Source organism: Astyanax mexicanus, unplaced genomic scaffold (assembly GCF_023375975.1).
Source record: "Astyanax mexicanus isolate ESR-SI-001 unplaced genomic scaffold, AstMex3_surface scaffold_40, whole genome shotgun sequence".
Taxonomy (NCBI): Eukaryota; Metazoa; Chordata; class Actinopteri; order Characiformes; family Acestrorhamphidae; genus Astyanax; species Astyanax mexicanus.
Genome location: NW_026040050.1, coordinates 205954 through 219606, shown reverse-complemented (window position 1 = coordinate 219606; position 13653 = coordinate 205954). Strand labels below are relative to the sequence as shown.

The 13653-nt window shown below is 38.3% G+C and overlaps 1 protein-coding gene across 1 annotated transcript; it reads left to right on the top strand.

Annotated features, from left to right (window-relative positions):
* Window positions 1-3934: 3934 nt before the first annotated feature.
* Window positions 3935-13352, top strand: LOC125794533 (monocarboxylate transporter 12-B-like). The gene is made up of 2 exons (XM_049473583.1): window positions 3935-3989; window positions 12136-13352. Exons 1-2 carry the CDS (start codon window positions 3935-3937, stop codon window positions 13230-13232), a joined length of 1152 nt encoding a protein of 383 aa, XP_049329540.1. The 3' UTR covers window positions 13233-13352.
* The last annotated feature ends 301 nt before the right edge of the window (window positions 13353-13653 follow it).

Here is a 13653-nt window from a genome sequence, read left to right as displayed (position 1 = left end):
AACTTCACAATAGGCGCTTATTCGAGGAGGCACTCTGGCAGCAGGAGCTTTCGCCATGACAAGGTCTCATTATCGTGGGGCTCAGAATTAGAGCAAAACTCCCACTCGCACCCACTGCAGAGAGCTGTCCTCCAGCACTGTGCCTATCCACAGCAGAGGAGGGAGAAGATCCAGCTTATGTACGTCTACTCAACAGCAATTTTAACTACCATAGAAAACTTTAGTGGACCTCATTTATCTATATCTCCTTTTTTAAATCTGTTTTGTTGAGAAAGAAGTTCTAATAAAAGAATAAACCATTTTTAAACTGCAAAACGATTCACAGCTATCGTTTGCAATGACGGACCTCATTTTCATTGTAAACCAGACCAATCCTAAATATGAAAACATCTGTGAACGCCAAAAATCTTCCTGAAAACTGCTTAAGTTGGTTTTAAGAGGAAATGTCTTAATTACAAAAGCACACCAATTTATCCCATTAAAAGTCATAAAAGGTTTTTTGGAAGTCAAGTAGACATTTTTGAGTGAGAAAATACAACACACATACATTACATTTATAGTAAAATTAATACAGTATATGATTATGAATAAGTTCTTATGTTGTACATTGTCACGGCCTCACTCCATTCCCCTGTGTTTTTGCTTTTTCCAGTGTGTTTCTCCAGTGTTATTTGTAGCTCCGCCCCTTCCCCAGGTGTTCAGTGTTTCACGTTACTATAAATAGTACCTTTTAGTCCATGTTTGCTGTCGGTCTTTGCACCTTCCTCTGTCGTTTGTCTTGCCACGGTTTGCTTAGTTAGTTCACGGTTTTCGTCACGCTACGTTTATCTCTTGTTTATTTCTAGTTTTTCGTTTATCACATTTATTCCTGGTTTTGTATATATTTACATACTTATCCTTGTATATGTTCCCGAGCCCTGTTTATTCATTTTCTGTTTAGTATAGCTCTTTGTGTTTTCCCCTGTCTGTTTATGTTTATACATTTTCTAGCTCTTTCCCTGTTTGTTTGTTTATTTATTTATTTGTTTATTAATAAATTCTTCGGTCTTACCTGCTTTTACGTCCGCCTCCCGTCTGCTCCCATTTGTTACATACATATTCACTGCTGCTCCCACATTGTACCAGACCACCACTGTTTCATCAACTAAACAAAAAGTTGACAAAGTTGACATCACTAAATGCACCATGGTATTGGCTGAGCTTGCCACGCAAAAACATCAACTTTTTTGGTGATATATTGAGCGGGATTATTGAAAGTTAAGGTGTACGGTTATGTTGTACATAAAATTGGAGATTGAGTTAGTTGAACATTTATGGGCACATAAACATTCAAACTAAGATCTTTGTGTTGAACCAACTTAAAATAACTGTGTTTAATCTGTTGCCATTAACAGCTTCTTTTCCATTGGCAATCTATTTGCATACTGGGTGTGTCCAACAGTTTCTGACAGACACTCACCATCAGTGTGTAGTGATTCCCTTGGGCTACATTAGAGTTAAATACCCTTCTCCTTTTGTTGTAATAACTTGATGTCTTAATTTATGCTAACTCAAGTTTTCATTACCTATTATTTCACTTTTTTAAGGCAACCAGTTCCCTCAAATTTGTTAAATAAATTCAACTAAAATATTTGAGCAAACCAGCTCCCTTAAAAAAAAGTTAGGTAAACTCAACTTATCTCGTCTTACAGTATAACAAAAATAAAAAAGTTAAATCAATTTCCCCTTTAGTTGGAATAACTTGATGTTCTAAGTTATGCTAACTCAAGGTTTCATTACCCATTACTTTTTTAAGGCAACCGGTTTCCTTAAATTGTCAAAACAATACAATACAATATAGCACTTCGTCAATATATTGTCCCACTGCTATTCAGTTTCTCCTTGAAAGAATGGTCTTTCCACACTTTCTCCCATTTCTGTGTGAAAAATACAACCAATGATTATGTGTCCACCTTAAACTCTGACATTTGTGCTCGGTGCTGTCCGTAAAGGGTCTGATAATGGTTGGTTGTGTTTGAGTCTGACTCATACAGAGCTTTTATCGCACCATTAAGCAATATAGCTGGACAAGAATGTTATCATTGCAGCCATGTTATCATCAGTCTGAGCTCGGCTTCACAAATGGAAATCTATGCCCTTATCAGAGACGGCGCTGGAAAACTAAAGGTGTCACATTTTTCATCCCAGCCCAGCAGGAGATGCTGACACACGCAATAAGAAGAGCCCAGGTATATTTACGCTTTATTTCTTCCCCCCTCTTTCCTCGTAGCCAGAACTCACGCACTCGGTCCTCATCACAGTGCCGACAGGCTGAGAAATGAGCGCGAGGATCAAATAATGAGAGATGAACCTCAGATGAGCTTTAAATTACAGCTTTTCTCCGGCGTGAGAAAGGCTTGTCAATATCCGGGAGAGAAAGGCGCACTTCAGGGCCGACTTTGTTTTGGCCCTCTGATTGCCATCATAATCCAGCAGCCGCTCCACTTAGCAGTCCATACACACACACCTCGCTCACGTTCGTGCCCGGCACTATGATTGCCTTGTATTTAAAGCTCCTTATGTGTGGCTGAGCTACGACAAATGCTTTTCCAATAGCAATCCCAGGCAAGCGCACTTCATTTGAATCTGTGAAAGGCGCTTTGATTCCATCAGCAGAAAGCTCCGTCAGGCGAGGAGAACACCATTCAACAATCTAATGACAGAGCGGAGAGAGAGCTTTACGCTTTTTAGCCAAGGTAGCGAGACGTTTCTAAGGAAATTCTTCAATAAGAAGGAGTAGGGGTCATGCAGGTTGCATCAGGAACGACGTTTCGAGTTATGGGTGCTTAAAAATTCAGAAGCATGTATGCAAACACTGTACACTTTAAAAAATAACATTAAAATGACAAGAATAGACTGTTTTTTATGTATCATGTGAAATTACTGTGATTTAAATTTTGGGGAAAAAGTGGAAAACAGGAATTACCTGCTTGTTAGTGCACTGTAAAAAAAAAAATAATAATAATAAAATTGTTCTCCTTAATGTGAATTGAATCAGTCAGCAGAACAAAAAAATGTGTATTGCACACAAAAATACAGCAAACTTTAAAGTTTAAATAAATGTATTATGTTTCTTCTTAAAAGGTGGTGTAACCAAACAATCTGTGTTGGCAAAACTGTAGTTGAACTCTGGACTACTGCACATGCTCAGTTTTACTCTTTAGTTAAACAGGGTCTACTGAGCAATTCTGCAGGGGCTTTTTTACCTGATGTTGGTCATTTTATTTGCAAATACGGGGCGTGTCCTCTTTCCCACCCCTCACTCACCATCAGTGTGTAGTCATTCCCCACAGGCTGACTAGAACTAGAACATACAAATACAGTTCCTAACTGCACAAACATTTATGTTGCTTCCTTCAAAAATGTTATGTTGTTGTTCTTAAAAAAAACGATATTTTGTCATTTTAGAGGGGTTTTTTTACAGTGAAGTGTTTATATGAGGTTTTGGGTTTAATTAAGGTTGGAATTTGTACTTAGAAGGAAAAAAAGCTTTTGTGATAGTTTAAATGTTAAGAGTGGTCATGTTGTGTTCTTTAATGTTTTGAGAGATGTGCTTTTCAGGATTTTCCGCCTACTTATTGTCACAGAGGTAAGTTTGGATAACGGGCCTGATCGTAAAATAACCTACATTGTCTTCTGATTTTTTTATAGCGTTTTACAGAAAATTTCCAGAAAAATATCCTAAATATTCATTTTGTAAATGGAATATTCATAAAATAACAGTGATTAAACTGCCAGCACATTTTCCTTAATACAGCAGGAATTTCTACAGTGTATAGTTATCCCTTTTTTATTTCAAAACATTTTGGATAATTGTCAAAACAGAATTTGTAATAATGTGCTATAAAACAGTAGATATTTTTTTTTTATTTGATTTGATTTGATTTGATTAGGCATGGGCAGCCATAGCTGTGGCACCCGGGGAGCAGCCGTTCTCTCTCTCCAGGCAGGTGAGGGTCATTTAGTCTGCATCTCAGAGCTCCTTGTAAGAAAGGAGCTTGTGTTTGAGTGTTTACTATGCATGCCATCACCAAAATTCCATGTTTAATGCAGAGTTACTGTGAACAGTACTAGAAATACTAGAAATTGTATAATCTTTATAAAATTTAAAGCAATAAACTGAAGACAAATGAGGAAATAGCGCCTCCAGATGAGCTGAGTGAGGATAAAAGTGACCTTTGTATTTATTGTCATTTGTTAACAATGCTAATACAGAGTTCCCCAATTGTTCTCATACAGAGTTCCCCAATGGTGGAACAAACTACCCTCCACTACCAGATCAGGAGAATCTCTCGCTATCTTTAATAAACTCCTGAAGACAGAGCTCTTCAAAGAGCACTTACTCTCCTAACACCTCTAACTAACTACCTTCTACTACCAGATCAGGAGAATCTCTCACTATCTTTAATAAACTCCTGAAGACAGAGCTCTTCAAAGAGCACTTACTCTCCTAACACCTCTAACAACCTTCTACTACCAGATCAGGAGAATCTCTCACTATCTTTAATAAACTCCTGAAGACAGAGCTCTTCAAAGAGCACTTACTCTCCTAACACCTCTAACACACTAACTACTTCTAACCTCATTTCCTTCTTCCTCTCCTTCACTCCTCTATCCTATTATTCCCCTTTGTCCTCCTTTTATCCCTATCCAAAGATGTTTTTACCTTTAAACTTATTTTACATTGTACTTTACTATTGTAAGTCGCTTTGGACAAAAGCGTCTGCCAAATGTAATGTAATGTAATGTAATGTAATGTAATGCTAATAAATACAACCTGACTACAACAAGCTGACATGCTATTTCTGCTACATACAGCCTCGTAATGTTACCTGGCTACTAACTACAGATATTATCTTATTTACATCACGAGTGTAAGTGTAAACACTTCTAAAATAGGCTTTAAAGCCACAGATGCTTTTTAATTATAGCTGAAGGACCTGAACACAGTCTGAAGCTCCTATCAGTAAAGCCAAGCTGCTGTCAGAAAAAAAACTGGGCTTAGAAATACTTATAGCATTCCAGATCTGGATCTGTGTGAACGGGCCTGAACTTGTCTTTGGGGACTTTTATTATTATTTATAAAGCTTGTATTCACACAAAGCTCTGCATGTTTTTGTCAACTGTTTTAATGATATTTGATTTACAGGTTTCAGACACCAAATCTTCTCAAAACTATGGTAAACTCGGACATCAGGCAGTGCATTCATAACCGTTTGGTATAATAACTCTTATTGTGAGAGACTTTTTAGAGGATCAGATATCAAGAAACAAACTCGGCACAAGAAGAAACACTTGTAACTCTAAACCAACGTACTACTAGCTCTAGAAACACAGAATTAAGGTAATTTGCTCTTACAGCCTACACCACTGAAGCCTGGCATTCAAACACATATATTACATAACTGCACGACTAGGATAAGGTAGCTTTGGGCAACAGATAACACAAAGATGGTCAGTTTGAGAGAGGCCCCACCCAATATGCAAATATATAGTGCCAGGAGCCTATAGGAAAGCCGTATGAACCAACACTGTAGAAAGAGCATCAATTAACTCCTTCTGACTGTGTGACTGTGACTATATGGTTAAAATAAATCTGTCAATCCCCACTTTAAACCATGTACACATCACAGTGCTGTTAATATGAACCCTTTACAATTTTCTGAATTTATGTCTAAAATTGATCCTTACGAACAGATTCATTTAAATCTGTAAACTAGACAGTAGAGGAACATCTAGGAGTGTGGATTTCTTAAAAAAAATCAGGGCTTGGCAATTAGGTAAGTTTTTATAAAAAACCCAAAAGCATAAATTCGGTTCTGCTCTTTACTACAAAGGTTTACCTTAAACCAAGAACATCAGGAATACGGAGCTCTAAATGGTCCAGCAGGCTAAGTGCTGCCACTGTTTTTAGGGGCTCTTCAGTTCGAATCTTGTTCATGTAGTTTGCTATCGGCTCCTGGAGCCCTAAGAGAGCACAGTTGGCATGTGTTGGTCTTCACCCTCCTGGTGTGTTGGAGCATCACTAGTGATAGGGGGAGTCCTAATGAGTGGGTTGGGTAATTGGCTGTGTAAATTAGGGACAAAAAGGCAAAAAAGTAGAAATAAAATTATAAAAGAAAACATTACAGTCTGACATATGTTTACATCTATAGCCAAGTCAAAACTTTGTAAAGTCTGCAAGTAGACTTCTGTGTGATAATATTAAGCAAATGTGTTTTATTCAAATAACAAGAAGAGTAAAGTATGCTGTCAAACTATTTAAAAATCATATCATTAATTACATGCTCTGTGATTAATTTAATGAATTTCATTCATCACTTTTTGCTAAAAAAAAATATACTGTAAACTGTACAGTTGAAATGAACTTTAGTTGTAAAGCAAATGAATGGCATACACTAAAACGCTCCCTATAATAAACATCATCAGTCAGTAAAAGATGTTACCAGGATAGTCAGTGTTTATGAGAACCTCTCTGAATATCTAAAGAAAAACAGTGTGCATTGTAGGAGATCTGTCTGCTGTCTGAAATTTCATTCCAATAAAACAAAGGGAAAGAAAGACGCAGCATACAGTTTTACTATGGTCTCGTTCAGGGGTGATTCTAGAATCAGAGGTTTGAGTGCTGAGCACCTGAAGAACCCAGCTCCACCAAAACTGAAGAGAGTTCTCAGACAGGGTGATTGGGGTCATGACTCAGTTAAGTTGTAAATATATACAAGTTTTATGTTTCTTCAGCTTAACTGAGTTATGTTCACATAACAGCAAAAAGAGAGAGATATTCTCAGCGTATTTAGCATATTTTTACAGACCTCCCAATACTGACAGTATAAAACTGGCAGAGCATAAGAGTGACCTCTGTAGCTCCAAGTCAACATACTGTGATCACTAGGAACACAGAATGAAGTTACACCTATATAGCGCCTTTCTAGACACCCAAATAACGCTTTACAATTAACACGTTTTTACGTACTACCATTCGTACTCAGCACTCATCCACACACCGGTGAGAAGCAGCAGCCAATAGCACACAGCATACTCTTAACCGGAAACAACCGTCCACCTTGAGGAGTGCATCGGGCACTACAACATTTTACCCAGGACAGAGTGCCAGTCCGTATCTGGGCACAGACATGCATACATTTACACACACTTTACACCAGCTCAACTCTGAGTATCCAATTCATTAGATGAATTTAGATTATTCAACTGAAATTTTTCTGGGCAAGTTAGAAAATCCAATTTACCTGATCTTCATGTGTTTGGACAAACCTAAAATCCCAGTGCTGGGAGGCAAACGTGCCACCCGCATTAAAGTTAATGTTTTCTTACAGCCTACAACACTGAGACCTGTCAAATCACCCCCATATATTAGGCTACTGCAAGACTAGTGTAAGGTAGCTTTGGGCAACAGACAACACAAAAATGGTAAGTAAGGGAGAGGCCACACCCAATATGCAAATATATGGTGCCAGGAGCCTATAGGAAAGCCGTATGAACCAACACTGTAGAAAGAGCATTGACATGTGTAGTTTACTAAAAGTTGGTTGAAATCACATTTTGTTCATTTGCTCAACAAACATTTTTAAGTTTTCAGGTTGAAGATCTCTGAACTCATTTTATTGAGTTGTTCTAGCCGGTAAATTCCTTCAACTTTATAATATTAGTTCTCCTGACTAAAACATAAAATCACTTTTTAGAGTGTACTTTAAACATCTTTCAGAAGATTCAGAAATGTTTACATAATTTTATCAAACATTTCTTCCACAGCTGCATTCTCCTTTATCTGTTCTAATTTCAATAGCTAAAATCAGAAAGCTACTCAACTGAATTGACTATCTGATACACACACAAACAGTACTACACTGTAAGCCTGGATAAGTTCAATTTACTTATTAACTTAAAATTTGAGGAAGCCGGTTGCCTTGAAAAAGTTAAGTAATGGCAATCCTCAGACACCATTAAACAATACATGGCAGACCTAGGGCTCAGTGATGGTTGGCGCCTCAAAAACCCAGCATCCAAAGAATTCTCGTTTCACTCACCAGTTCACCACTCTCACTCCCGCATTGACTTCTTCCTAACCAGCAATTCCATCGTATCTAACATCTCAGATATAACATATCACCCTATAATAATCAGCGACCATGCCCCGATATCACTTACATGGAATATAAACCCAACATATAAAACCTTCAGATGGCGACTCAATACATCTTTACTAACGGATACAGAATTTGATAGTTATATCAGAAAAGAGTGGGCATCCTTCCTGAAAATAAATGACTCTCCAGAAACCCCCCCGACTCTACTATGGGAAACTGGGAAAGCTGTATTACGAGGCAAAATCATCTCATACTCCGCTTACAAGAAAAAGAAAGATACAAAAAACGAGACCAACCTACAACGGAAAATTAAGGAACTATCTAATGAAATAATAAAAAACCCAACAGAAAAAAATAAGAAGGAGCTGAGCGAATGTAAATCACAATATAATGAACTCATAAACAAGAAGACTCAGTTTCTAATACAACAACTCAGGTATGAACATTTTGAACACAATAACAAGTCTGGAAAATTCTTAGCTAACCAAGTAAAACACAATAAAGAAAAAACAAAAATCCCAGCAATCAAAGACGAGGTCGGAAAAATTAGACAAACACCAGAAGAAATAAATCAAATATTTAGAAACTTCTATAAATCTCTATACTCATCAGACCATGAACCAGACCTTGCAGATATCCACAATTTTCTCAATAACATAAAGCTACCAAAATTAACTGAAGAACAAAAAAGCATACTAGAAAAACCGTTAACATCAAAAGAACTCCATAATGCACTCTGTCAAATGTCTAATAATAAAGCACCTGGACCAGATGGCTTTCCCACTGAATTCTATAAACACTTCTGGACAATACTCTCTCCAATATTCAGTAGATTGATCACGGAAATAAAACACAAAAAGAGATTATCAACAGAAATGAATACGGCAACAATTTCACTTCATCTCAAAGCTAATAAAGATCCCACCTTACCCTCCAGTTACCGCCCACTATCACTCATCAACACAGACACAAAGATCATAAGTAAGGCCCTAGCCACCAGATTGGAAAAAGTTATCCCATCACTTATACATCCTGATCAGACCGGCTTCATTAAAGGAAGACACTCCACTACCAACATGCGCAGACTACTTAATCTGATACACCACACAACACTACATCAGCTAGAGACAGCAATAGTTACATTAGACGCAGAGAAAGCCTTTGATAAAGTCAATTGGAAATTCCTCTTCACTACTTTACATAAATTAGGTTTCGGAGAATCATTTATCGACTGGATTAAAACACTTTACACTTCACCCAAGGCCACAGTCAATACTAATGGACTAATATCACAGAATTTCACTTTGCACAGAGGTACCAGGCAAGGATGCCCCCTCTCCCCCCTCCTATTCTCAATTTTCATAGAACCACTAGCAGCAGCTTTACGACAAAGCCCAAATATCAGAGGGATCCGGACCAACACCACAGAACACAAAATCAGCCTGTATGCAGACGATATTCTATTGTTCCTACAAAACCCACTCTCTTCAATTCCTCAAACTACACAAATAATTGAAAAATTCTCCAAAATTTCAGATTACTCTATTAACTGGACCAAATCCACCATTCTACCATTTAATATGAACCTATCAGATACAGTAACTCAGTCTCTACCTATCCCTATGTGCACGCAACACATCACATACCTAGGCATCAAAGTTTCCACCAAGCTATCCGAGCTCCACACACTTAACTTCAGTCCACTACTCACAACTGTAAATAATGACCTCCAACGCTGGATGAACCTCCCACTATCCCTTTCTGGCAGAATATCCACTATCAAAATGACAGTTTTACCAAAAATAAACTACCTCTTCTCAATGATCCCCATCCAACCCCCACCTACCTGGTTCAGAACTTTAGACTCAATCATCTCCAAATTTTACTGGAAAAACAAATCACCTAGAATTAAGTTAACAACATTACAAAAACATAGAACTCAGGGAGGACTCGAAGCACCTAATTTTCAACAATACTTCTCTGCAAATCAATTACAGTATATAATTAAATGGATAAAACCAAATCATACAGATGAAACATGGAAAGAGATAGAACAAGCAATGAGTAATGAAATACAAATCTCAGACTTACCATTTATCAGCACAACACTCAAACGCCACCCCTGTTTCAAAAACCCAATGATAGCATCAACTCTTACAGCTTGGTGGAAGCTGCACAAGAGCACTAACACCCCACTCACACCCACCAAATACTCACCCATATGGCACAACCCTGACTTCCCTGCCACTAACAAAACATCAAAATTACACAAATGGAAAGAAAAAGGTATTACACACTTAGATCACATCCTTATGAACAATAACCTGGCAACAATGGCACACCTAAAACAGAAATACGGCATTGAGAGCAATCAATTTCTAGAATACCTACAACTTAGATCAGTACTAAACTCAAGAATTAAGAATAAAGTAACGCTAGAATTATCCCCACCAATCTCAGAATTTCTCAATATATCCCCATCAAACAAAACCATATCTAAAATTTACAGGTTTTTATCTCAGTTAGATCAAACAATCTCTGTACCAACAAAGAAATGGGAAGAAGATCTCCTAATGGCTCTCACTGCTGATTTCTGGACTAACATTCTTAAAAACACATTCAACATGACTAACAATACTAACCTCCACCTTATACAATATAAAATTATCCACAGAGTTCACTACACGAGACAAAAACTACATAAAATGGGATTAGTAGACTCTGAAATCTGTACACACTGTTCATTAAACACCGCAGACAATTACATGCACTCTCTATGGTACTGTCCACCTGTCAAACACTTCTGGCAATTGATTGTAAACCACCTAACGCCACTATTGAAACAGCCCACCCCCCCATCCCCATCACTCTGTCTGCTAGGAGACACTTCAAACACAAATCTAAACCAGGAGGAAACCAGGGCACTTTTGGTGGCGCTAACCATCGCCAAAAAAACCATCCTAACAAACTGGAAATCAAGAGGAAACATCACAATCAATCACTGGGAAAACTCACTCAAAGAACATATAGAAATGGAACAAATATCAGCATCTACTAAAAACAGAACTCAAGAACACATGAACACATGGACAGCACTAAACAACCTTTTACATCAGTGACTTCATCAGCTCTCACACACAGATCACTCATACACCACTAACACACACAGATCACTCATACACCACTAACACAGCCATTTTGAACAATAACCATCCCGTAAAATCTAAAACCTATACCCGAATGTTCCTGTACCCTCTCACACACACAATCACACACACAGGGCAGATACTATCTCTCTACTATCTCTCTCTCTCTCTCTCTCTCTAACTATTCTCTCTTCTCTCTATCAAATCCCACATAACATCAAACAAGGGAAAAAAATATATATATGTATGTGTATATATCTTCATTACCTATTTCTCTATTCTTTCTTTTCTGTAAATATTTAGATTTTTTTTTCTTCTCTCTCTTTCCCTCTCCTGTTTCTCTTATGGTTTACAAATTGTTTTGTTTGCTTCAATAATAATAATAATTATTATTATTATTATTATTATTATTATTATTATTATTATTATTATTATTATTATTATTACTACATTTTTTTTCTCTCTTCCTCATCCTCCCCCCCCTTTTTTTTTTCTCCCCCACTACTCCCCACTTTTTTCTTAATTTAGTTTTTATTTTTGATTCCATTTTTTTTTCTTTATTTTTTTCTTTTTTTTTTTTCTTGTCTTCTTGTCACAATGCTCACACTACCTAAAACTTTGTATAAACTTTTAATAAACAATAAAGTAAAATTGGTCCTCCGAAGAGGGGGGGTGGTGGCGGGCAAAAAAAAAAAAAAAAAAAAAAAAAAAAAAAAAAAGATAAAATTCTTCTTAAAATCCACCAAGCAGTTTTAACATAGACTAAGTTTTGAACTTGCAATATGATTGGCTAAATTGCGTGCCAATATCTGATAAGAGCGGCACTCTGATCACCTCTCTTTAAGGGCTGGGCTTTGCCCTCTGTTACACACCGGCCATTGCTATGGTTGGAATTTATTTCTGTGAGCGGAAGTCGTTGGCGTATGGCATCGCCATGTCTGGCAGTGGCATTGGGACCTTCATCCTGGCACCTGTGGTGCAGATGCTCATCGAGCACTACTCATGGCGAGGGGCCCTGCTTATCTTAGGAGGCCTGGTGTCCAACCTGTGTGTGTGTGGAGCTCTGTTACGGCCCATCACTCTAAAGGAGGAGGAAGCCTGCCCCCTGCCTGTGGACTCTGAGTGTGGCTACAGCACCAAGCCTCTGGTGGCCATCAGCCCAGCGGAGGAGAAGCAGCTGGAGGCCGAGAGAAGCAAACAGCAGAGAGACAGTAAGCAGCGCTGCCTGCAGTCCATGCAGGAGTACCATTTCCTGCTCATGCCCGACTTCCTGGTGCTGGCCGGCTCCTTCTTGTTCCTGGCCAGTGGCTGCAGCCTGCCGTTTGTTTACCTCGTGCCCTACGCGCTGGATGTGGGGGTCAGTCACCACCACGCCGCCTTCCTGATGTCCATACTGGGAGTCATTGACATTGTTGGCAACATCACGTTTGGCTGGCTCACTGACAGGAGGTGCCTGAAGAAATACAGGGGCATTTGTTATATGGTTGCTGTGGGAATGGAGGGTCTCTGCTGCTTCCTCATCCCTCTTCTTCATACATTCGCCCTGCTGGTGCCTTTCTCTGTGCTCTACGGCTATTTTGATGGTGCTTACGTGGCCCTGATACCTGTGGTGACGTCAGATGTGGTGGGGACGACGTACCTCTCCTCAGCTCTCGGGGTGGTTTACTTCCTACATGCTATTCCATACCTGGTTAGCCCACCTATTGGAGGCTGGTTGGTGGACACCACGGGGACCTACACAGCTACGTTCTTCCTGAGCGGCTTCGCCCTCCTCTGCAGCGCTCTCCTGCTGTGCACCGCCACCATCATCCGCCACTACCAGAGAGTTCAGCGAAACAGGAGAAGTAAAAAGCCCACACTGGAACAATGTGAAGCCCAACAGGCAGACTTTTATACAACCAAAAATAAGGACTTATTGATCATTAACACGGCCACCTCATAGTGTCAGTCGTAATGTTTGTGTTTTCTATTTCTCTACCCTTATTTTTGTACAAAAAAAACTTAAGTAAATAAATAATCAGGTATGTGAAAAAAAAAAAAAAAAAAAAAAAAAAAAAAATTTAAGTAATGGGTAATGAAAACTTAAATTAGCATAACATCGAGTTATTCCTACTAAAGTGGAAGTTGATTTAAATTTTTTATTGTTGCTATACTGTAAGAGCAGATAAGTTGAGTTTACTTAACTTCATTAAAGTAGCCGTTTTGCTCCATTCTTTTAGTCGAATTTGCTAACAAATTTAAAGGAACTAGTTGCCCAACATTCCATAATAGAGAATAAGAACTTGAGTTAGCATAAATTATAACATCAAGTTATTACAACTAAAGGGGAAGTTGATTTATTTGTAAGGTAGCCCAGGGGGAAT

What these genes read in the sequence shown, in the direction of transcription:
- LOC125794533 (XM_049473583.1), top strand. Translation starts at nt 3,935, where the DNA reads ATGGGCAGCCATAGCTGTGGCACCCGGGGAGCAGCCGTTCTCTCTCTC. An exon ending in CGTTCTCTCTCTCCAGGCAG is followed by an intron (nt 3,990 to 12,135) that starts GTGAGGGTCATT and finishes CCTCTCTTTAAG; the next exon opens with GGCTGGGCTTTGCCCTCTGT.